This window comes from Terrapene carolina, unplaced genomic scaffold (assembly GCF_002925995.2).
Source record: "Terrapene carolina triunguis isolate 2854851 unplaced genomic scaffold, T_m_triunguis-2.0 Scaffold517, whole genome shotgun sequence".
Lineage (NCBI taxonomy): Eukaryota > Metazoa > Chordata > Testudines > Emydidae > Terrapene > Terrapene triunguis.
The window spans coordinates 5,338,763-5,363,591 of NW_020664868.1; the positions used below are offsets into that span (position 1 = coordinate 5,338,763).

Consider the following 24,829-nt stretch of genomic DNA (forward strand, 5'->3'; position numbering starts at 1 on the left):
GCCACTCACCCCTACGGCGCCGACTTCCCTTCTGCCGGGTGAGTGCTCGCTCACCCTCCGCCTCTTCCTGCCCCTGCACCGCCCTTGCTCCGCCCCCATTCCACTCCCTTTCCCCAAGTCCCCGCCCCTGCCCTGCCTCTTCTCCGCCTCCTCCCCTGAGCTCGCCACATCCCCGCTCCTCCCCACTCTCTCCTGGAAAGCGCTAAGCGCCGCCAAACAGCTGTTAGGTGGCAAGAAGCGCTGGAGGGGGGGAGGCGAGGAGGGGGAGCTTGGCTGCAATTTTTCCCCATGGGTGCTCCAGCCCTGGAGCACCCACGGGGTCAGCGCCTCCCTCCGTTCGCCTCCTTACCTGAATATCGGGACAAATGGCGTCCCAATCATACATTGATCGGGACGTGGGACAAAGGGTTAAATAGTGGAACAGTCCCGATTTTATCGGGACATCTGGTCACCCTACACTACATGATCACATTCACAATGGTCCCTTCTGGCCTTGGAGTCAACAAATCGATGAAACTTCAGAGTGAGCATCAGGTTCCCCTACCCCACCTCAACCCAACCCACCATACCCCACTCTTCAGCGTCAACTTCACAATGCTGCATCTTGCCCTGATGCTTCCAGGTCAGAGACCTTCTCCCACCCTTCTGAAGCCATGGAGGGGCTGCTAGGCAAGGCTAATCCCAGCGCCAGACAAATGGTTCAGGTGCACTGACTCCATTCTGAGCCTTTTCATCTGTGGTGTTTGACAGGAACAGGAGAAAGGTCTCGGTGCCCTGGAGGGAGTGGGTTTCCGAGTGGGCCAAGGACTCTCGGAGAGGTGAGTGCAGAGTACCAGAGCACAGGCGGGGTGGGGTGGGAGATTCATGGAGTGACGGTGGAGGAGGAAGTTTAACATGGACGACAGATCGGCAGCAGCTCCCAGTACAAAGCGGTCCCTGTGAACTGGGAGTGAATCAGAGTCTGAAATGGAGCCCGATGAGCACCAGGGAGGGAAGGCCCCAGGAGCAGTGGCGTAGCCAGCTTCTAAGAGGAGGGGGAGCAAACATAAAAAAGGCGTCCCCCCCTTGGCTCCTCCTCTGGCCATGCCCCCCTTGGCTGGCTCCTCCTCCGGCTGCACCGCCCCTCCACCCCCCATGGCTCCTCCAGCCCTGCCATGCCACCCCCGCAGGCCCCCCTCCTCGCTCCTCTGGCCGCGGCTGCCGGCCGCCATGCTGCGCCCCCCCGCTCCTCCAGCTGCGCCCGCCGTCCCCCGTGGCTGCCGGCCGCCACCCTGCGCCCCCCCTGCTCCTCCGGCTGTGGCAGCCAGCCGCGCTGCGGGCCGCATGCTGCGCCTCCCCCCGCTCCTCCGGCCGCACACCCGCCGCCCACCCAAACCACATTTGTTCATCAGACACCCACACAAACCTTCTATGTTGCTCTCTCAGCCTAGAACTGAGATACTGTGTATACCAGCCAATCAATACAATTCAGAGTAAGGATGAGGTCAGTCTGTGATGGCTGAAGCCAGATTGAGAGTTTTTTTTAGCTCTTGGATTTCGGTTTGGCCCATGATACAGGTAGGGGTCAGAGATGAAACATGGAATGGATCCCCCCCCGCTCCCCCCCCCGCCGCCAGCCACGCCCCCGCTGCCCCCCCATGGCCGCCCGCAGCCAGCCTGCGCCCCCCCTCGCTCCTCCAGCCGCCTTTGGAAAGGCACCGCTTTTGGCAAATTTGCTGAGGGGAAGCGACTGCTTCCCCTGCACCCCGCTAGCTACGCTACTGCCCAGGAGGGGCCGGGACATGGCAGGGGTCCTGAAGCTGGATTCACTTCTAATTTTGGCACCGTTTGCTCTGGGCTCCCCTTGCTTGGGCTGTCTGCCCTCCTGCAGTTCCTCCTGCCCACTGTTGGCTTAGCTGATGGGCAGAGTTTTGGATGTTGGGCTAGGCCGGGGTGGCTGATTCCATGGGGGATGTGTCCTAAAACCATGAGAGAGCACAAAGGAAGCGCATTTGTGATTTAAGAGCCTGAAGCTCATTGACTCAAATAGACACAGAAAGTGAATGATATTTAGGCTCCTAAGCGACTTCGTTGTTTCTGAAAATGTTTAGCCCTTCTGTTTCCATGCTGTTGAGCTGTTAAGTGAAAAGCACTTCCAAACGCCGGAGTGGCTTCAATCCCCCTTGCTTGTGCTGAAGGGGCTCCCAGCTCCCTTCCCGGGCAGGGCTCCAAGCCCAGCCCTGAGTAAATCCAACTTCCCTTCTGATACATCTAGTGCTTAATCTCTTTTGACAAGATAGAAGGGAAACAGGAACTGATGGAGCTAGAGCCCCGGGCAGTCTGCCAATGATCCTGTCAGCATTGCTCTGACAGGTGACTCAGCTCCGGGTTTTCTCTAGTCCCGCTGCCTGATACTGTAGGACCCATTCAAAGAGACAATTACCAAACGCTGCGATTTCCCCCTTCTGCTGAAGGTTGACAAAGGAGACTCCGTCATTCAAGGATGAGCTGGACGCCCTGAAATTCCTCTGCAAGGATCTGTGGATAACCGTCTTCAAGAAGCAGGTGGATAATCTGCGCACCAACCATCAGGTAAGAGCTGCGAGGCTTTCCCCTGCTCCCAGGATGACTGGATGCTCTCCCACAGTTTTGTCTTGGCCTTTGCAGGCTCCTCCTTAGGAGGGGAAGATAGCTCAGTGGTTTGAGCATTGGTTTGCTAAACCCAAGGTTGTGAGTTCAATCCTTGAGGGGGCCATTTAGGGTTCTGGGGCAACAAACAAACAAACAAAAATTGGGGATTGGTCCTGCTTTGAGCAGGTGGTTGGACTAGATGACCTCCTGAGGTCCCTTCCAACCTTGATAGTCCATGATTTTATCTCAGTGTCCCTGCTGCACCATGCAGACGGGTGAGAAGAGAAGCATTCATTCTCCCCAAAATCTATCTTAAAACAGAAAAACTTCAAAAACAGACTCCAACGAGAGACTGCTGAGCTGGAATTGATATGCAAACTAGACACAATCAACTCAGGGCTAAATAGGGATTGGGAATGGCTGAGCCATTACAAACATTGAATCTATCTCCCCTTGTAAGTATTCTCACACTTGCTTCTTATCAAACTGTCTGTACTGAGCTATCTTGATTATCACTTCAAAAGTTTTTTTTCTCTTACTTAATTGGCCTCTCAGAGTTGGTAAGACAACTCCCACCTGTTCATGCTCTCTGTATGTGTGTATATATATCTCCTCAATATATTTCACTCTATATGCATCCGAAGAAGTGGGTTGTAGCCCACGAAAGCTTATGCTCTAATAAATTTGTTAGTCTCTAAGGTGCCACAAGTACTCCTGTTATTCTCCCCAAAGTACTTCTTGCTCCATAGCTTATTCCAAGAGGAGGGTGGAGAAAGGACTAGGCTGCTGCCCCAGGTAGTATCAAGAGGCCTGAGCAAACATTTGAGTCTGGCATTGTGGCTCAGGGGTGTGTGGCACAAGCGCAGCCTTATTTCCAGGAGAACAGAGCTCCTCAGCTGAGGACCCTCCAGTAAGAATGCCCAGCCCCAGAGTTCCACCCTATTGTCCCCATTGTCCTGGGGAGAGAGGTGGTCACTGAGGTTGGCAGGTCCTAGCCCATTAGAGCTCAGAGATTAATACAAAGACCATGAAATGTATCCAGAACTGGACCAGAGTGTTCTGGGAGTCCTGTGCCTGTCCCTGCTCTGGAACTGACCTGACTTAGATTCCGAGGTGCCATTTGCAGATCAGGGGTCCCTCTGAAGGCTGCATCAGAGACAGCGAGTGCACTGACCAAGGGGCAGCTGGAGTACTCCCCCCGCAGAGCAGCACTGGGATCATTTAGTGGAAGGAAGTGCCCTTCCTGCTGTGCTAGGATTGGGGGCTTGGCATTGCGTGAGCCTGTGGCCGTCAGTGATGGATTTCTAGGCGATGGTGATGATCTCATGTGCTGCGCAGGGGGCACCCTGGTATATGCTGCTCACACAGTCTGACTCTTGGTTTCATTTCTAACGGGCCTAGTATTTGCGGCTCTGAGGCCCAGCCATCTTGACTTATTTTGCCTCCCAAACCCACAGATCTCTCATTCCCGCAGGGAACCTACATGCTGCAAGACAATCAATTCCTCCTCCTAAGCCAGCTGTCCAATGGGAAGCAGTACCTGGAGGAGGCACCCAAGGTAAGCCCAACGTGGGGACATCCTCCAGTAGAAGCACCTCCTCCTTGTTTGTCAGGGCCACAGGAAAGGCTGCACTGTGACCTCTGTCATCACGGCTAAACCCCTCTTCAGTGTTCAGATCCCCCATATAAAACCCAACAGATTAAATTCCTCCAAAGCAGTCGTGGACATGCTGTATGTTGGCTTTTGCCAGGCTTTGCAAGCTGTCTAGCAAGCCAAGCTGGAAGCTGAATCCGAACCAGGTAGGCCTTGTGGCTGCTTTCCCCCTGTGACTGACTGCCCCTCCCAAGCTCAGAGAGCCCATATTAGGTTATAAGATCTTTGGGGCAGGGACCAGGCCTTTCTACCTCATCTGGGGGGCCACAGCATACCTTGGATGTACTAAAATAATAAACACAGCTGCATGGACTCTGACCTGGCCTGCTCTCCTGTGCTCTGGGTTCCAGGTCCTCTGGTGAAGTCCATCACTGTTGTCCTTTGAACTTGGAGCTCGTGTAACTCTTCAAAGCCCATATAAGAGCTAATGGGATGCTCGGATGCATTAATGGCATGGGTGGCGTGTGAACCGCCCATTGGGGCAGGCTATCCCCCAGCCACTTCCCTTCTGCCTGAGGCCCTGCCCCATCCCCGCCAGAGCCTAGAGCAACCCCACCACGGCCACTGGCTCCCCAGGCCACCTGAGCGCCCCCAATCCCGGAACGCCGAACAGGCAGTCCCCAGCCCCAGAGCGCCGGGTGGGCGGGCGGGCGGCCCCCAGCCCCGATGCGCTGGGCGGTGCGAGCACTGGCCCCAGTCGCCCCGAGTCCCAGCCACAGGCTGGCCCGCCCCCACCCGAGCCACGGGGGAAGAGCGGGAACTGGAAGCAGGCAGGAGAGGGTCTGGGGGCGAAGCATGGGCAGGGCCACGCTGGGCTGTTTGGGGCGGCTCAGCCTCCTCTGGCCTGTTATACCCGCCGCCCACGGTTAACGGGAGTAGTGAGTAGTAGCAGGAGGGTGATTTTCCCTCTGTAGAACATTGATGAGACCAGTACTGAGATGCTGCCTCCAATTCTGGGGTCCACGTTTTAAAAAGGGTGTTGGAAAAATTGGAGCGGGTGCAGAGAAGAGCTACCAGAATGACTGGGGAGAAACTAAAGAGTTCAGTCTCTGTAGTTTATCCAAAAGACAGTTACGGTTACATGTGGAGGAGATTTCTGGTTTTTTTATCTAGCCAAGTGAGTTAGAACAAGTTCCAGTTACTGGAAGCTGAAATTAGATAAACTCAGAGTAGGAATAACAAATTTTTAACAGTCAGAGTAACTAACCACTGGGAGAATTCACCTAAGGGTGGTGCGGATTCTCCACCACTTGGAGTCTTTAAATTAAAATGGGACATCTTACAGAGAGACGCTGTTCTCAGCCCTAAGTTACGGGCTTGATGCAGGAATCGGTGGGGGAGGTTATCTGGCCTGTGTTATGTAAGAGATCCAAGCAGATGATCATAACTGTTATTTCTGGTCTTACAATGGATGGGTGAAATCCTGGGCCCACTGAAGTCAATGGTAGAACCCCCACTGAGTTGGGCAAGCCCGGATTTCACCAGAAGAGTCCATGACTGTGAGGATAATTCCCTAATTCCTGAGGTCCCTTCCGACCCTGATAGTCTATGATTCTATTGGTTAGCCACTGGGGCAGTCTGCACATAGAGAGAGTCACTCCCAGTCTAGCTAGTGAGTCCTAGCTCGATCCCCCTCTACCTAGGGCAAGTACTGCTGCTCCAGAATGCCCCCCAGGGGAGAACTGACCGGCTCTCTGCCTTTCCTGTAGTTTCTCGCCTTTACATGTGGCCTTGTGAAAGGAGCTCTCTCCAACCTGGGCTTTGACAGCACTGTGACTGCCGAGGTGCCGGTGATGCCGTCCAGTAAGTAGTTAGCCTCTGCGTGGGGAGAGGGAACTGAGATCCAGTAGGACGCAAGCCAGGGCACCTTAGGATATACCCCTCCCCCATCCCTGCTCTAGGGAAGAAGGGGGTGCCCCCCTGCTCCCTACTTCCCTGCCTGTCAGAGCCCTGGAGAGCCTTGGGTTGCAGTGTGATGTGCTGGGCATTGCCCAGGTGTTCCAGCCAGCTGATGTCTGTTCTGTGGAACAAGGGAGACAGAAGGTCTGAGTCCAGTTCTTGGTAACGGGGTAGCCCTTGTCACAAAGCTATCGTCACCTGGCTCCCCTGGCCGGTGGCCTCTGGAGAGGGGGCCAGGATGGAGCGGGCCAGGCAGGTTGAACTCCTCTCTTGGAGAGGCCCTAGAGGCTGAGGCACGTGGAGGAAGGTGCCCTGCTGCCGCCTGTGTAGTACAGGAGGGTGTGCCAGAGGGGCCAACCTTCTCCCTGCCCAATATACACTTCCGAAAGGGACCCCTCCTAGCTAGCGCTCAGTGAAGAGGTGTCTGGGAATGTGTCCAGGGAAAGAGAGGCCCAGGGAGTCGGATGTGGGCTCTTGGTTCTGTATTTGGTGGGGTTGCATGGATGAAGCCAGGACAGTGATTTCCCAGGCAGAGGTTTCTCAGCCATGAGATCTCTCTAACCCAGCCTCTTTCCATGGTCATAGGCGCCTTCTGCTCCCGCCGGTGGGCGCTCGACCCTCCTCTACCCCCCAGCCCCGCCCTGACTCCACCCCTTCCATGAGGCCCTGCCCCGCCCCCATTCCAAGTCCCTGCCCCAACTCCGCCCCCTCCCTTCTTCCCCAAATCCCCACCCCGGCCCCTCCTCTTCCCCGCCACGTTCCCGCTCCTCCCCCCACCCCAAAGCGGCCAAACAGCTGTTTGGCGGTGGCCAGGCAGGAAGCGCTGCGAGGTAGGCGGAGGAGCGGGGACGCAGCACGCTCAGGGGAGGAGGAGGTGGGGCGTGGGGGAGCTTGGCTGCCAGTGGGTGCACCAGCCCCTGAGCACCCACGGAGTCGGCGCCTATGGCCATGGCAGCATTTCCCTTTTTCTGTGTCCTCCCCTTCGCGAAGGGCCTGCATTGCACGCTCAGTGCTTTCTCTTTCTGCCAGGTAAATTTCAAGTGGTGATTCAGAAATCCTGACCTCTTGCTGGCGGCTGGGAACGGGTAGAAGAGAGGCAGTGGAGCAGGCTGCAGCCCTGTTTCAGTGGAGCTGGTTTCTGCTTTCTGGGTACCAGGATGTCATAGGTTTGCAATAAAATGTTTTTGATTTCCATTCGTCTATGCTGCTCTCCCGGGTAACCAGCCAGCTTCCGTCAGATGTGGGGCTGGCCTGGCAGCCTAATGCTGGTGTTCCAGTCCTACCCCATGGAAGTGAATGAGCTCGAGCTAGAGGGGTGTGAAGAATATCCCTCCCTGTCAGACGTGCAGTAGCAGAAAAGTGGTGGCTGTGACCTGAGGCTTTGGGAGTGATTCTCAGGTCTCTGGGTGAGCAGGGATTCATAGATTCATAGATTGTAGGGCTGGAAGGGACCCCGAGAGGTCATCGAGTCCAGTCCCCTGCCCTCATGGCAGGACCAAATACTGTCTAGACCATCCCTGACAGACATTTATCTAACCTGCTCTTAAATCTCTCCAGAGATGGTGATTCCACAGCCTCCCCTAGGCAATTTATTCCAGTGTTTAACCACCCTGACAGTTAGGAACTTTTTCCTAATGTCCAACCTAAACCTCCCTTGCTGCAGTTTAAGCCCATTGCTTCTTGTTCTATCCTTAGAGACTAAGGTGAACAAGTTTTCTCCCTCCTCCTTATGACACCCTTTTAGATACCTGAAAACTGCTATCATGTCCCCTCTCAGTCTTCTCTTTTCCAAACTAAACAAACCCAATTCTTTCAGCCTTCCTTTATAGGTCATGTTCTCTAGACCTTTAATCATTCTTGTTCCTCTTCTCTGGACCCTCTCCAATTTCTCCACATCTTTCTTGAAATGCGGTGCCCAGAACTGGACACAATATTCCAGTTGAGGCCTAACCAGGGCAGAGTAGAGCGGAAGAATGACGTCTCATGTCTTGCTCACAACGCACCTGTTGGAGGAAAGATGGGAGGTGGAACCATTTGTTTCTTTGTGATAGTGGGAGTGGCTCCATGATCAGGGGTTTGGCTCTTCCAGCCTGTGAGTTCTTGCTGGCCTTTGATTCTTGCTGCTTGCAGCCTGTGGGAGGGAGAGGGGCACAGAAAAATAGTGGGTGCCCAGCACCCACCAGAGCTGTTCGGTGGTGTCACAGATCAGCTGTTTGGGAGGCGCTTGGGGGAGGACGGAGAGCAGCAGGCAGGCAGGGGCCTCGGGGAAGGGGTTGGAGTGGAGACAGGAAGAGGCGGAGTGAGGGCGGGGCCTCGGGGAAGGGGGCAGAGCAGGGGTGGGAAGAGGCAGAGCAGGGGGGGGAGAAGAGTCAGAACAAAGGCGGGGCCTCAGGGGAAGGGCCGGAGTGGAGGCGGGACCTCGGGGCAGACTGGGGGGTGAAGTACCCCCGAGGGAAAATAAGTCAGTGCCTCTGCTCCAGACCCAGCAATCAGGGCTCCAATTCACATGGAGTATGGCATGCAGGGACTGCAGCACCACTGTAGCGAGAGTAAAAGGCAGCCCTAAGTACCCTTGTCAGACGCCAGTGGCGGCCCTGGGCTCTCCCGCTGCTCCTTGTAGGGGAGATACCTTACGTGTGTTCTCTCTGGAGCTCTCTGCTGGGACAGCTTGTCAGCATCTGCAGGCCCTGAATGGTGGAGGTCGGTGTGTGTGCACAGTGGGCACCGGCCAACACAGGCAGCTCTGCCAGGTGCCAAGCATGGCCACAGCCCCAGATAATTCCCAGTCCTAGGTGCTGCCTCTTGCCTGATTCCTCCGCTGACACAACCTAGCCTCAGTGATGCCACACTTCCAGTGAGGTACCGCAATGAATCCACAGCGACACAAGAGGCAGCGGAGCAGAAGAGACTGTCAGGAGCCCATGCAGGGCAGCCACACAAAGGGCTTGTTAATGAAACGTTGTGCTGTGTGCAGCTGGTCAGAGCACGGCAATGCTCTGCACCTTGCTCTGCGCCCCCTTTGCTGTCTCTGAGCTCCAGGCTCGCTCCCCCAGGCTCCTGCTCTTGCTTTCTCCACCCATCAGAGTCCAGGCCGTGAGGTCTGATGAAAGCCCCAGCTTGGCACACGTTCCTAAGAGACATTTGCGCCCAGAAATGGTGATCTGAGAGGGTTGGAGCTTTCTGTACATCATGGATGTATTGCAGTATTGGTCTAATGAATCACTAACAGCAATTAAAGTCCCTCACAGGACTGGGCCACTAGGAAATGTTTTTGCATCTTTAGCATGGCCCAGTGGAGTCTGTCAGAGCTTCCCAAAGCAGGTTTGACCTCCAAATAATGGCAGGAAACGAAGAAGTCAGCAGATACTTATCGCGGCTCCGAAGTGTGAAAAAGGGCCCAGAGCCCCCGTGTGAGGGATTATACCCCATAACATTCCACAGCTCCTGTTCATGAGCAGAAAACTTTGTTAGCTCAGTGGTTTGAGCATTGGCCTGCTAAACCTAGGGTTGTGAATTCAATCCTTGAGGGAGCCATTTAGGGAACTGGGGTAAAAATCTGTCTGGGGATTGGTCCTGCTTTGAGCAGCGGGTTGGACTAGATGACCTCCTGAGGTCCCTTCCAACCCTGATATTCTATGATTCTACTCATTCATGCCCCTCCAGAACACTGAGTCCAGCTACACTCAAACTTCTGAAAACCAGGAAATACAAAGTAAAGATCCAACCCTAATTCAGATCTCTTTTTTTGGTGAGATTACAAGTCTGATTGATAAAGATAGCAGTGTTGATGTGGTACACTTAGACTTCTGTAAGGCATTTGACTGGGTACCACTGTGACATTCTATACCTTGGGGGAGCGTCCTGTAACCCCATATTCCTCATTTACATATAATTGTGATCTTGCATATAAAGCATGCCTTATAAGGTATCAAGGGAGAGGTTATGATCTGCTGAAAGTCATTTTTCTATCCGTATATGTACATCATTAATGCATATGAAGTTATGAGAATTGTGTTGTATGGTTGTCACTAAAGCTTGCTGTAAATTGGGGAATCAGCCAGATATTAGCTCCCCAGTAAGGAAAGTAACCAATGCCCAGGCGGGTGTCAAATAACCATCGACAGCCATTGTCCAGCAAGGGAGCTACAATGCAATGACTCACCTGCATGAGGCTACACCAGGGGAATTGCCCAATCTTGCCTGGGGACTCAGCAATGCCCCCAGCCATGCCTGGACTTGTGCTCTACCAGCACATGGACTGAAGGTATAAAACTGAACACAGGGGGCCCAGGCTGGGCCCTTCTCCTGCCCTCACCTACGCTGCAAGCAACCAAGACACTGAGAAGAAGACAAGACTTCAAAGAGGAGATTGGCCCAGGTTTAAGGAACAAACCTGTATATTAAGGACTGCAATATCCAACGGGGTGAGAAAAACTGCTTAATCTAGATGTTGCCCAGTCTAATAGAATTGAGAGTTTAGAAGAATATGTGCTGTAATTATTGACAATACTGCTAAGAAGGTATACCATACATTCAGGTGTGCACACCCCCGGTCATAAAGATCCTGGGCAGTAAACAGGGAACCAGGTGTGGTTAATATTGTATTCACTGTTGGTATTTTATGAATTGAGAATGTTTATGATTAAAAGGTATCCCCACCTTCGGTCGTAGCAGGGCTGAGAAACAGGAGAAAGGTTTAGATCCCTCTCTCCACCCCAGACTGCTGCGGGGAAATAATTGCAGGTGGGTATACCCCTGATTGTAGTATGGTCAGGCAGTAAGAGGAGGACTTTGAGATCCTCGCTCCAAACCGAAAAATCCTAGGTGCATACAGCCTCAGCCGTAGCAAGACTGAGCACAAGAGGAGAACTTAGGGTTTCTCGCTCTGATCCCTGGGAGGGGTTTTTATATTTGGTGTATAAACCCCCGGTCGTAGAAGTGCCGGGCAATAGGGGGAGGATTAGAGTTCTCGCTCCTGTTGGGGAAAACTATATAGATAAGATATATACAGTGTAGTATTTTGTTTGTTTGTGAGTGATATTGTGGTAATTTCACAGTTTTAAAAAAACGTTTAAGGAAAGGGACCAGGAGGGGTGGGGGATAGTTAAGGAGCCCACCCTCCTTGCTAAATTGGTAGTGGAACAAAGACAGTGTCCATAAAAAGGGACGGTTCAGTGAGGAAAACAGGATCGGGCCCAGACAAGCAGGCAGGCAACAGATTAAAAAAAAATTGAAAACCAGGTTGGAAGCCCCGAGGGCCTAGGGGCAGGAGTGAGAAAAAAGGGAAGTACAGGCTTGGGAATTTCAGATCCCCGGAACAATCCTTGGAATGGTGAAATCTGAGTTGATGAAGGTGTCCTTTTAGAAGATAAGCAAGTGATTTAAAAAAAAAAAAAAAGGTAAGAAGTTAACACTGCAGAGGCTGAAGGAAATTAAGCAGTCAAACGTTGTAAAAATGTTTTTTTAAAAAGTATTATAGAAAGAAAATTCTTGGTTTCTTTGCACCCATGCTGAAGGGAAGATGGGCCCTTTTCCGAAGGAATGTCTGTCAGTAAGCCAGGCAAAGACACACTCTGATTTAAATCATTTGACTATAAACAATTTAGTCAAATTTGCTAAAAGAACATAAGGGGTTTCTATTGGAACTTAACTGCTCCCAAATGTATAAAGGGGATGTAATCTGTGTACTGCTATGTAAAAATGGAGCAGTGTAGAGGAATGTTAAAAAAAAATGTGTATGTATCTTTCTGTGTGTATAAATATGTCCGGTTCTAAGGACCAATTGGTTTTGTTTTTAAATAATACCATTCAAAGTTGCAAAACCAAAAAATACTTTTTGCCAAACACAGGTAACTAGTGTTGTTTGGCTTTGATATTTAGCATTTAACCCTTAAGGTCCCTTAATGCTTTATAAGTTCAATATCTTTTTAAAAGACCAAAGTCGCCGTCAAAACCAGGAGAATGAAAAAAGATTCTGGATTTGTTTTTTTGGTAACAAAATAGCAAATAAGAGTTGTAGTAAAAGAAGAAGAAAAAAGACAGTGTCCCACACTGAGCCTTAAGGTGACTCTGTGTAATGAAACTGTCGCTCTGATAAGGGTACATAAAAACTCTGCGAGCACAAAAAAACCCCAGCTACACCTTATGTAAAAATTAATATGGCTGATGTTATAAAAGTTAAACTGTAAAAGGAATGTGCATTTTCCCCAGAATATGTGTAATGTATATTGTAAAAGGGATAAAAAAAAAAGGAAAAATAAAAAAAAATTGCAAACTTGGTCTACTGTATAAAAAAGGGGAAACCGAGGCACAAAATCAAACACTAACGAAAAAGGATTTGGCACTAATTCAGACAACGGGGTTCAAAGTAGCCTTAGATAAGGTTCAATTGGTGCAGCCCCAAGTTACATATTACATGCGCCAGCAATGCCCCTCTGCCATGTACATTGGCCAAACCGGACAGTCCCTCCGCAAAAGAATAAATGGACACAAATCGGACATCAGGAATGGTAACATACATAAGCCAGTAAGTGAACACTTCAGTCTCCCTGATCATTCTATTACAGATTTAAAAGTCACCATCATTGAACAAAAAAACTTCAGAAACAGACTTCAAAGAGAAACAGCAGAACTAAAATTCATTTGCAAATTTAACACCATTAATCTGGCCTTGAATAGGGACTGGGAGTGGCTGGCTCATTACAGAAGCAGCTTTTCCTCTCCTGGGATTGACACCTCCTCATCTATTATTGGGAGTGGACTACATCCACCCTGATTGAATTGGCCCTGTCAACACTGGTTCTCCACTTGCGAAGTAACTCCCTGCTCTCCATGTGTCAGTATATAATGCCTGCATCTGTAACTTTCACTCTATGCATCTGAAGAAGTGAGGTTTTTACCCACGAAAGCTTATGCCCAAATAAATCGGTTAGTCTTTAAGGTGCCACCAGACTCCTTGTTGTTTTTGTAGATACAGACTAACACGGCTACCCCCTGATATTGGGGTATAATTATTGAACAAGAAGAAAGGCAAATAGACCAGCGCAAAGTGAGAGCCCTAGTAAAAATGCCAGCGCCTACTGACGCTCACTCCCTGAACGTACTGTTGGGAGGGTTTAATTTTCTCAGTTCACACAGTTACAAGTATGCGAAAATAACACACCCCTTGTGGCGATTATTAAAAAAGAAGACCAAGGGGAATTAGGAAGGGGAGCAGGACGCTGCTTTAAGGCTCTTAAAGCAAAAAGCTCTCTCAGCTCCGGCACTGCGCTTCCCTGATGAATCACAGCCTTTTGTTATTCACCCAGCTGCCAACAATACAGTCTTGTCTGCTACCCTATTACAAAATAATAAAAAGGGAAAACTCATCTAAATCCAGGAAATTACAAGGAGCTGAGATAAATTTTAATCCCTGTGAACGTGAATGCCTGGCACAGTGGTGGATTAATAATTTTGCCGCCCCTAGGCCGGGAAATAATTGCCGCCCTGGCCCCGCCCCGACTCCGCCCTTTTCCCGCCCCCATTCCAACCCCCTCCCCAAAGTCCCTGCCCCCTCCCTTCCCCAAATCCCCACCCCTAGCCCCGTCTCTTCCCCAGCGCGTGGCGTTCCCCCTCCTCCCCCGTCCCTCCCTGCCCCGCGAAACAGCTGTTTTGCGGCGCAAGCGCTGGGAGGGGAGAGAAACAGGACGCGGCGGCGCACTTGCAGAGGAGGCGGAGGTGAGCTGGAGCAGGGGGCGGGGCGCGGAGGGGAGCTTCCGCCCCTGCAAATTTGCCGCCCTAGGCCTAGGCCTTGTCGGCCTAGGCAATAATACGGCGCTGGCCTGGCAGCCATCTGGGCAGTGCAATCTTTTAAGCCACTCGCAGGAATAGCTCCAATCACTATTCAAAGCACCCACACTCCACTAAAATACATTTTGTCAGGAAAGCTGATGGGAGGGAAAGTCTCTAATACCCGAATGGCACAATGGACTCTAATTTTAATTAACAACGGGGTAACCACAGAAACAGTGTCAAAACCGGACATGCTAACACACGCTTTAATTAAAAAAGAAAACCGACACGACTGGCCAGAGATCACTCTGGGGCAAAGAATTGCTTTAGTACAAGCACCTCCACTGGAGAAATTGAATACAGTAGGGCAAGTGAAGCATATTTGGTTCACTGATGAAAGTCCAATGATAATACATGGAAAAAAGTGTGTAAAATATACAGCTCTCAATTTAAATAAAAACGTTATTCAGGGCCAGCTGGACCATGGGTCAGCCGACATGCTGCATTACATGCCATTTATCAGGTTCTGAAACAATATGAGCATTCCCCGCGACCAGTGTATATTTACGCTGATAGCGACTTTTGCGTAAAGGGAATTCAGTTCTGAATGCAGGACTGGAAAAAAAAAATAAGTGGAGGGCGGCGGATGGTAAAGATATTGCATATCTAAATAAATAAAAGTGGATTTATCGGTGGGTAACAGAAAATCCTAACCAATTGAAAATCAAACATGTAAAAGCCCATAACAAGGAAACAAGCGAGGAAGCCCGCTGGAACAGGGGGAGGGATAGCTCAGTGGTTTGAGCATTGCCCTGCTAAACCCAGGGTTGTAAGTTCAATCCTTGAGAGGGCCATTTGGGTATTTAGTTGGGGATTGGTACTGCTTTGAGCAGGGGGTTGAACTAGCTGAGGTCTCTTCCAACCCTGATAGTCTATGAAACACCCCAGGAAACCAGAGGGTTATATGTTTGGGGGCAGGGATAGCTCAGTGGTTTGAGCCTTGGCCTGCTAAATCCAGGGTTGTGAGTTCAATCCTTGTGGGGGCCACTTAGGGACCTGGGGCAAAAATCAGTACTTGGTCCTGCTAGTGAAGACAGGGGGCTGGACTTGATGACCTTTCAAGGTCCCTTCCAGTTCTATGAAATAGATATATCTGAAATTATTATTATTATTAATAACGTAGCCTGGCAACACAGTATAGCAATTGTAACTAGCAGCCAAGCTAAAGGCGCCCCTACCGAGGCCCCTGAACCAACGGATGATGCTGTAAATCACCGAACTCCAGCAAAGGCAGAGAGGCAAGAACTAATTAATGTAGCCCATCAGTTCATGATTGAAAAAGTAAAGGAAACCTTAAATAGGGTAAAACAAGTTGCAAAATAGAAAACCATGGAGGATAATGTGAAAACATGTGTAAGGAATTGCATGCGGTGTGCACGACCCCTTCATTGGCAACCCATGATGCACCAACGAAGGCATGGGCCCTGGCATAGAGTCCAGATTCATTTCATTGACAAGTTGCCTAAAAGTAAAAAAGAATTTCAATACCCGTTGGTAATAACTGATTCTTTTTCAGGCTGGGTAAAGGCATTTCCTACTAAAACCAACAGCACCCAGGTGGTGGCTAAGAAGTTTTTAATAAGATGGTGTGTAAATAGGGTACCCCTGAAAGAATAGATTCTGATAATGGGGGGGCCTTTGTGAAAAAAAAATTCACTTTGATCTTGCAAGCCTTAGGAATCAAACAAAAGTTTCATATATCATACCGACCCCAATCCTCAGGTCAGGTAGAACGCATGAACCGCACCATTAAGGCAGCACTGCGGAAGGTAGTAAACCACACCGAAAAAAATTGGCCAGACAAGCTGCCTCTATGGGGGAGAGGGATAGCTCAGTGGTTTGAGCATTGGCCTGCTAAACCCAGGGTTGTGAGTTCAATCCTTGAGGGGGGCCATTTAGGGATCTGGGGGAACAATCTGTCTGGGGATTGGTCCTGCTTTGAGCAGGGGGTTGGACTAGATGACCTCCTGAGGTCCCTTCCAACCCTGATAATCTATGATTCTAATTTTAGCAGCTATCCGCAGCAGCAACAAATTACAAACCAAAATTCAGCCATTCCAAATTATATTTGGACACTCTATGCATCTTATGATTGACCCTGTCCACCTAACTCAAGATCGGGGGAAAGACCCCTAATGTAACACAGCATAAACATTTGCAGTGGCTTAAGCAGCTGCAAGAAGATAAAACCACTCTTCAATACAGGGTCAATCAAGCTATTAAACAACTAAATAAAAAAATTCAAGCACAAAAGCATATCAAAGTGGCCCTATGGAAAACAGGGGATCAAGTTATGTATCTTAAATTAAAAAAAAGGCACCACTCCCTGAAATCAAAATGGACGGAATCTTATTCCATAGTGGACCGCCTCAGCCCATTGGTATACCGTATTAAAAAGAATAAAAAGTTAAAATGGGTACATGGTTCACAAATTAAACCTTCTGCATGATTAATAATGTCTTGAACTTTTTACAAAAAAGGACCCCTGGAATTCAAACCATAAGACGCTGCTCGACCACTCCTACTTCCAAATCCATGAAACCTCAGTATAAGGTTTGGCAGTCCCTGTTCTTGGGGGCCTGTATGTCCCAGATATTTAAGAATAACTTGGGAAAGCCCACCGCCATCTCTCCCCTGGCCAAGAATAATTCCCCCCTAACTAATCAATCGTGAATCCCCGTCAGGGAACCAAAAATCCTCTTAAAATGGTACAATAAAAATACAAATAAAATCCGGAAGCCACTAGGAAATACACCTCTACCTCAATATAACGCTGTCCTCGGGAGCCAAAAAATCTTACCGCGTTATAGGTGAAACCGCGTTATATCGAACTTGCTTTGATCCACCGGCGTGCGCAGCCCCCCTCCCAGAGCACTGCTTTACCGCGTTATATCCAAATTCATGTTATATCGGGTCGCGTTATATTGGGGTAGAGGTGTACCAATATTTATGCCTGGAATGGGGAGGTGGGACTTAAGGTTCCGACCTTTATGAACGTCACAAAAACAGCTGAAATTACAAAATAGAACTGCCTTAGCCATGGAACGCACTGAAATGCAAATTCCTAGTTTAGCATAAATTGTTCTGGGTAATATCAGGCAAGGGTAAAGTGCTGAAGCACCTTTTAAAACAACAAAAAAGATCTGTTTGATACATATAATAATGAATGGGTACAGTATGTCTCAGTAGGGTTGAGCCTAAATTGTTACAAATTATTGTCAGAATTGCCCATCAACCATCTGTGAAGGCAGAGCTATAAAAAGTCAGTCCACTACCAAAATTAACCACGAAATCTTTCTGGTTACCTCGCATTATGGGTCAGTGGGCCGACTGAGGAGGAGATGGTGCCGTGCAGCCCAGCTGGAACGCTCCTGCCAGCAGGGAAGGTGAAGTAGCCCCCTGTGGCAGGAGAAGAGTTCAGCAGTCCGATGCAGGCGGCCCTGCCGGGCAAGTGGGTCCTGAGGGAGTCCAGTCTGGATAATAAGCTGGATTTGATCGCGCCGCTCCCAAGGGGCCAGAGCAATCCCCGGCCATGCTGCCGGCTCAGCCCAGCGGACACAGTGTCATAAACATACACAGAGCAGCTGTACTGAATCGCTTTACCGGTAAGGGGTTAATCAGTTCAATTAACCTAGTTGGCACCTGACCAGAAGGACCAATGGGGAAAGAAGATACTTTCAAATCTGGGTGGGGGGAGGTTTTGTTTGTGCTCCCTTTGTTTGTTCCCTCTCTGGACGGAGGGAGGGTTCAGGCAGGAAAAAAACATCTCCTGGAAACATACCTGAAATAAGCATCTAAGGTTACAAAAATTGTAAGTAAGGCAAGGAAATGCGTTAGGTTATCTTTTGTTTTAGCTCGTGAATTTTCCCTGTGCTAAGAGGTCATTGCATTCCTGTTTTGTAACTGGGAAGCAGAGTCAGTGGGGAATCCTCTGTGTTTTAACTCTTTTTATTTACCCTGTAAAGTTACCTTCCCTCCTGATTTTGCAGGTGTGATGCTTTGACTTTTTTTTAAATAAAATTCTTCTTTTAAGAACCTGATTGATTTTCAGTGTCCTAAAAACCAAGGTGCTCACATTGTAACCAACTGGTTAGTATATTATTCTCAAGCCTCCCCAGGAAAGGGGGTGAACGGGCTTGGGGGGAATATTTTGGAGAAACGGGGACTCCAAATGGACTTTTTTCCTGAATTTTTGTCTAAATCACTTGGTGGTGGCAGCAATACCGTCCAAGGAGAAGGAAAGGAATCTGTACCTTGGGGAAGTTTTTAGCCTAAGCGGGTGGCATATAAGATTAGGGGGTCTTTCATGTGGGCCCCACAGCTGTACCCCAGAGTTCAGAGTGGGGAGGGAACCCTGACACACAGTCACCTCCCAGTGGGGCCGGTGAATGTGGCTGGGGGGAAGGGTGCGGGAGAGCGGGTCTCTGAGGGAGTTTGTGGGGAGACTCTGGGCAGTGCAGGGTTTGTGGGAGGTGCTGGGCAGGTGTGGGGGCAGGGCTGTATGGGGCACTGGGCAGTGGGGGGTCTGTGAGCAGGGGGGCGCTGGGCATATGGGTCTGTGGGGAGTCTTAGCGGGGGCACTGGGCATAGGGGACTGGAGGGTGTCTCTGGGCAGGGGAGCACTGGGCAGGGGGTTGGTGTGGCGCTTGGCATGGACCTGCCCCCGAGAGGAAGGGGCAGGCTGGCAGCGCAGGGCTGGGCAGGCCAATGTGTGTCTGGCGCAGCGGTTCTCAACCTGCAGCCCACAATGGTAAATAGGTTGAGAACCGCTGGTTTAGTGTCTGAGTGGCTGGAGGTGCAGCTGCAAGAGATGATATTCCATATGACATTCCATTTCTCAGTGCATAGCTGATTTAAAGACTTTGTATCAATGACCTGTTCTCTTCACTAGTTACCGCTCTCCCAGTCTTTGTGTCATCTACAAGCTTCACCAGTGATGATTTTATGTTTTCTTCCAGGTCATTGATAAAAACATAAATAGCATAGGGCCAAGAACCAATCCCTGCAGGACCCCATTAGAAGCACACCCACTCGGTGATTCCCCTATGATGAGACTTATCAGTTAGCCAGTTTTTAATCCATGTAATGTTTGCCATGTTAATTTTATTAGAGAGACAAGATGGGTGAGATAATATCTTTCATTGGACCAAATTCTGCTGGTGAGAGACGAGTTTTCAACCGTACACAGAGCTCTTCTTCAGGTTTGGGAAAGTTACTCAGAGTGTCACTGTCACGGACTCACATGACTCGTGCTCTCTCTCGGCTCCATACGGTCCCTGGGAGGAACCCCCTTCAGAGCAACAGACCTTCTTGGGGGTCCACTCTCTCCTGGGGGTTAAGCCGTAGGCCCCTGCACCTTCTGGAACCTCTCTGAGCCTTCAACACGCCTGTCTCTCGCTGTGGGCCCCTCAGGGAGTCCACTCGCTCTGGACCCCAGGGCCTCCATGCCCAGAGGGAATAATGCAACCCCAATCTCTAGCCTGCAGTGATTCTCAGCCAGCATAAAGCAGAAGAGTTTATTGAGCATCTGAACCTGGTCACTAGGGTCCCCCATCTCCAGGCAGTTTTCTGGGGTCCCGACTGCCAGGTGAGGTCACACCCGGTCCCTTGCAACAACAAACTCCCTCTCCCACCGCCTCATTACACACGCAGCACACAAGGAAACTGAGATCCACACAGTATTCATGCAAAACTCAAAGAAAATCCTCCACTTTGTCATAGTCACAACTAAATACAAGATGGAACAGATTGTTCAGCAGAAGTAAATAGCACATATTTCAAAGGTGAAGTAGCCTGTTAGCACCCCTCCAGTCACTGGGAGGGGAAAGCTTGGTGGGGAGGAGGGTTGGGGATTACAGATTGTTGTCATAAACCATAAATCCAGTGTCTCTATTCAGTCCATGATTTTTAGTGTCTAGCAAAGTTATGAATTTAAGCTCCCAGGCTCATTTTTTGAAAGTGTTGTGCAGGTTTCCTGTGAGGATGAGGACTGAGAGGTCAGATATAGAGTGATCGCTTGGTGAACAGTGTTCACCCACAGGTGATATGGTGTTTTTGTCAGGCTTTCAAACAACCTCCCCACCCTTTCCAAACTCATCATCAGATAGGGTTGAATCAGGCCCTGGAACTCTAATCCAGTGGTTCTCAGCCAGGGGTGCACATACCCCTGGGAATACACAGAGGTCTTCCAGGGGGTACTCAAATCATCTAGCTCAGTGTTTCTCAACCTGGAGGTCACGACACCCAGGGGAGGTTACTGGATCGGTTTAGGGAGTGGGGGCAAAAGACATATCTGGCTTCAAGACTAAGCTTGATAAGTTTATTGAGGGGATGGTATGATGGGATAGCCTAATTTGGGCAATTAATTGATCTTTGATTATTAGCAGGTAAATATGCCCAATGGTCTGTGATGGGATGTTAGATGGGGTGGGATCTGAGTTACTACAGAGAATTCTTTCCTGGGTGCTGGCTGGTGAGTCTTGCCCACATGCTCAGGGTTTAACTGATCGCCATATTTGGGGTCAGGAAGGAATTTTCCTCCAGGGCAGATTGGCAGAGGCCCTGGAGGTTTTTCCCCTTCCTCTGCAGCATGGGGCACGGGTCACTTGCTGGAGGATTCTCTGCACCTTGAGGTCTTTAAACCACGATTTGAGGACTTCAATAACTCAGGCATAGGTTAGGGATTTGGGTGGGTGATATTCTGTGGCCTGCGTGTGCAGGAGGTCAGACTAGATGATCATAATGGTCCCTTCTGACCTTAAAGTCTATGAGTCTATGAGTTCACAAGTGCAGGGCTGGCATTAGGGGGTGGCAAGCAGGGCAACTGCCTGGGGCCCATTGCCACAGGGGCCCCCATAAAGCTAATTTACATGTTTTAGCCACGCCGCCTGGGCCGCAAGGCTCACAAGTGAAAAACGGCTCAAGCATCAGACTGAATTGTAAGTACAATATTTATAGTCCAGTCGATTTATTTTATAATTACATAGTCAACATGAGGAAGTCAGCACTTCATCAGTAATAGTGTGGCTGTGACACTTTTGTATTTTTATCTCTGATTTGTAAGCAAGTAGTTTTTAAGCGAGGTGAAACTTGTGATACACAAGACAAATCAAACTCCTGAACGGGGTACAGTAGTCTGGAAAGGTTGAGAACCACTGCTTTAAGCTACAGTATCAGAAATGCATATAGACAAAAAAGAGACAATGAGACAATGAGAGAAGCCTTTCCCTCCCCCAACCCCTGTAGTGAGACTTCAGAGTTTCTGTATGATGTGAGATTTGGTGGCTGAGATCTCCAGGCTCGGCAGTGGAGCTGTTGAATGAAGATGATGAGAGGGCTGTGGAGTGGAGGATGAGTCAAATAGTGAGAATTTAGTGGCCCAGGAGGGGCCATCAGTACTGCACACAGGAGAGTGTCACATCCCCCGCTATCTGTAGCTGGTCCACCTGGTTGGCAGGGAGGCGGTGGACATAGTCAAACACGTGCAGCCCATTCACCGAGACCTGGTAGCAGTTCCTCGTGTTCATTATCTCCATCTGGAGGAGAGAGAAGATTTACATGTGTGCCCTGACACCCAAGGATACAAGAACACCTGTTACACTGATAACAAGGCCCAGGGGAGCCATCAGTTCATCTTGCAGCACATTAGCCAAGAAGATAAAGTTGAAGCCAAGAAAAGCTTCTCCTGACCTGCGTCTTTGATGCCACATGAATGCGTGTCTCAAAACCACAAATGTAACATTTTCTAACAGAGCTCCTGAAATAAAACGGCAGCTGGCTTATCGCCAAGCTCACCCCTTGCTACATGATCACAGAGTGTTTATTTCAAGTTCTTTTGATAGGGAACACAGTATGCAACTCAACCTCCACTTCCTCAGAAGTATCTTTACAAGATTTGTTTCAGGCAGAAAGCTTACCTGCTTGGGAAAGGAGACGAATGGGGAGAGCAGATCAGAGTATATAAAATCACATTTTTAAAACCTACATTAAAAGAACATGAGGGTTGCAAATTCAAGCACTCAAAAATTAGATGATGTTAGGGATTAATATTGCCCAGCAACCTTAATTCATCTGCCTTGTGTGTGAGCATCATTGTACAGTCTTTAATTACATAAAATCATAGCGATGTAGGACTGGAAGGGACCTCAATAGGTCATCTAGTCCAGTCCCCTGCACTGAGACGGGACTGAGTATTATCTAGACTAGTGGTTCTCAACCCATGGCCCGCAGGCCACTTGCGGCCAATCAGCATACAGCTGTGGCCCATGTGACATCCTCAGGGCCATACATGTAGTATATATATTGTGTGGATGCAGCCCACATAACACATAGAGAGCAGCATATGTGGCCCACAATGGTAAATAGGTTGAGAACCACTGAACTAGACCTGGATAGGTGTTAGTCTCACCTGTTCTTAAAAACTTTCAATTGACAGAGATTTCACAATCTCCCTAGGCAATTTATTCCAGTGCTTAACTACCCTGACAGTTAGGAAGTTTTTCCTAATGTCCAACCTAAATCTTCCTTTCTGCAATTTAAGCCCATTGCTTCTTATCCTGTCATCAGAGGCTAAGGAGAACAATTTATCACCATTCTCTTTATAACAACTTTTTATGTACTTGAAGACTATTACCATGTTCCCGCTCAGTCTTCTCCAGACTAAACAAACTCATTTTTTTTCAATGTTTCCTCATAGGTCATGTTTTCTAGACCTTTAATCATTTTTGTTGCTCTTCTCTGGATTTTGTCCAATTGTCCACATCTTTCCTGAAGTGTGGCGCCCAGAACAGGACACAATACTCCAGCTGAAGTTTTATCAGTGCTGAGTGGAATAATTACTTCTCATGTCTTCCTTACAACACTCCTGCTAATACATCCCGGAATGATATTTGCTCCCCCCCCCGCAACAGCGTTACATTGTTGACTCATATGTAGTTTGTGATTCATTATAACCCCCAGATCCTTTTCTGCAGTACTCCTTCTTAGGCAGTTATTGCCCATTCTGTATTTGTGCAATTGATTATTTCTTCCTAAGTGCAGTACTTTGCATTTGTCCTTATTGAATTTCATCCTATTTATTTCAGACCATTCATCCAGATTGTCAAGGGCATTTTGAATTCTAATTCTCTCCTCCAAAGCACTTGCAAACCCTCCCATAGAATCATAGAATATCAAGATTGGAAGGGACCTCAGTAGGTCATCTAGTCCAACCCCCTGCTCAAAGCAGGACCAATCCCCAGACAGATTTTTACCCCAGTTCCCTAAATGGCCCCCTCAAGGATTGAGCTCATAACCCTGGGTTTAGCAGGCCAATGCTCAAACCACTGAGCTATCCCTCCCTCCCAGGTTGGTATCATCTGCAAATTTTATAAGTGTACTCTCTATGCCATTATTCAAATCATGTATGAAGATATTGAATAGAATCAGACCTAGGTCCGATCCTGTGGGACTCCACTTTATATGCCCTTCCAGCTTGATTGTGGACCATTGATCAGTACTCCCCGAGTACACTTTTCAAACCAGTTGTGCACCCACCTTATAATATGTCCATCTAGCCTATATTTCTCGTTTGTTGATGAGGCCATGTGAGACAATATCAAAAAACTTACTAAAATCAAGATCTATCACATCTACGTCAGTTAGAGTGTATATATCTTTGATATTCAAGGCAATGCCTCCACCCTTTTTTCCCTGCCTGTCATTGCTGAACAAGCTGTACTCTTCTATACCCATGTTCCAGTCATGTGAATTATCCCACCAAGTCTCTGTGATGCCAATTATGTTGCAATTGTGATTATTCACTAGTATTTCTAGTTCTTCCTGTTTATTCCCCATACTTCTTGCATTAGTAGACAGACATCTAAGATGTTCATTTGATTTCCCCTCTATATTCCCTCTTCTCTCCATAGTCCCTGCTGTGATTGCCTGTGTTCCCCCCCTCTCCCCCCATATTCTGACCCTTCACCCAAGTTTCCGTGTTTTGGACTTACATGTGAGCTTTTGTCACCTGCCCCCATCAAACCTAGTTTAAAGCCGGCCTCACTAGGTTAGCCAGTCTGTATCCGAAGATACTCTTCCCCTTCCTTGACAGGGACCTCCAGAGGTCATCTAGTCCTGTCCCCTGCACTCATGGCAGGACTAAGTATTATCTAGACTATCTCTGACAGGTGTTTGTCTAACCTGCTCTTAAAAATCTTCAATGATGGAGATTCCACAACCTCCCTAGGCAATTTATTCCGGTGCTTAACCACCCTGACAGTTAGGAAGTTTTTCCTAATGTCCAACCTAAACCTTCCGTGCTGCAATTTAAGCCCATTGCTTCTTGTCCCAGCCCCAGAGGTTAAGAAGAACAATTTTTCTTCCTCCTCCTTGTAACACCCATTTATATACTTGAAAACTGTTATCACGTTCCCTCTCAGTCTTCTCTTCTCCAGACTAAACAAACCCAGTTTTTTCATTGTTCCCTCATAGCTCATGTTTTCCAGACCTTTAATCATTTTTGTTGCTTTTCTCTGGACTTTCTCCAATTTGTCCACATCTTTCCTGAAATGTGGCACCCAGAACTGGACACAATACTCCAGTTGAGGCCTAATCCGCACGGAGTAGAGCAGAAGAATTACTTCTCGTGTCTTAGGGCAAGTCTACACTACCCGCCTGAATCGGCGGGTAGAAATCGATCTCTCGGGGATCGAATGATCGCGTCTCGTCGGGACGCGACAATCGATCCCTGAATCGACGCTTCTACTCCACCAGCGGAGGTAGGAGTAAGCGCCGTCGACGGAGGAGCCGCGGAGGTCGATTTGCCGCCGTCCTCACAACGGGGTAAGTCGGCTCCGA

The 24,829-nt window shown here is 49.1% G+C and overlaps 3 protein-coding genes across 3 annotated transcripts in view; 2 read left to right on the forward strand and 1 right to left on the reverse strand.

Annotated features, from left to right (window-relative positions):
* TRAPPC6A (trafficking protein particle complex 6A) overlaps positions 1 to 7,593 on the forward strand; it is a 7,805-nt gene extending 212 nt beyond the window's left edge. The window contains exons 2-6 of the mRNA XM_026658889.1: positions 751 to 818; positions 2,454 to 2,571; positions 4,085 to 4,168; positions 5,974 to 6,067; positions 7,193 to 7,593. Coding sequence (XP_026514674.1) covers positions 751 to 818; positions 2,454 to 2,571; positions 4,085 to 4,168; positions 5,974 to 6,067; positions 7,193 to 7,224 — 396 coding nt within the window. The 3' untranslated portion in view covers positions 7,225 to 7,593. The remainder of the gene's footprint in view (positions 1 to 750; positions 819 to 2,453; positions 2,572 to 4,084; positions 4,169 to 5,973; positions 6,068 to 7,192) is intronic.
* The window catches only part of LOC112107877 (zinc finger protein 271-like), an 879,239-nt gene that overhangs the window by 94,810 nt on the left and 759,600 nt on the right, over positions 1 to 24,829 (forward strand). The window lies entirely within an intron of this gene.
* LOC112113148 (galectin-4-like) overlaps positions 21,385 to 24,829 on the reverse strand; it is a 34,808-nt gene continuing 31,363 nt past the window's right edge. The window contains exon 9 of the mRNA XM_026658885.1: positions 21,385 to 21,528. Within this exon, the coding sequence (XP_026514670.1) occupies positions 21,385 to 21,528 (144 nt within the window). The remainder of the gene's footprint in view (positions 21,529 to 24,829) is intronic.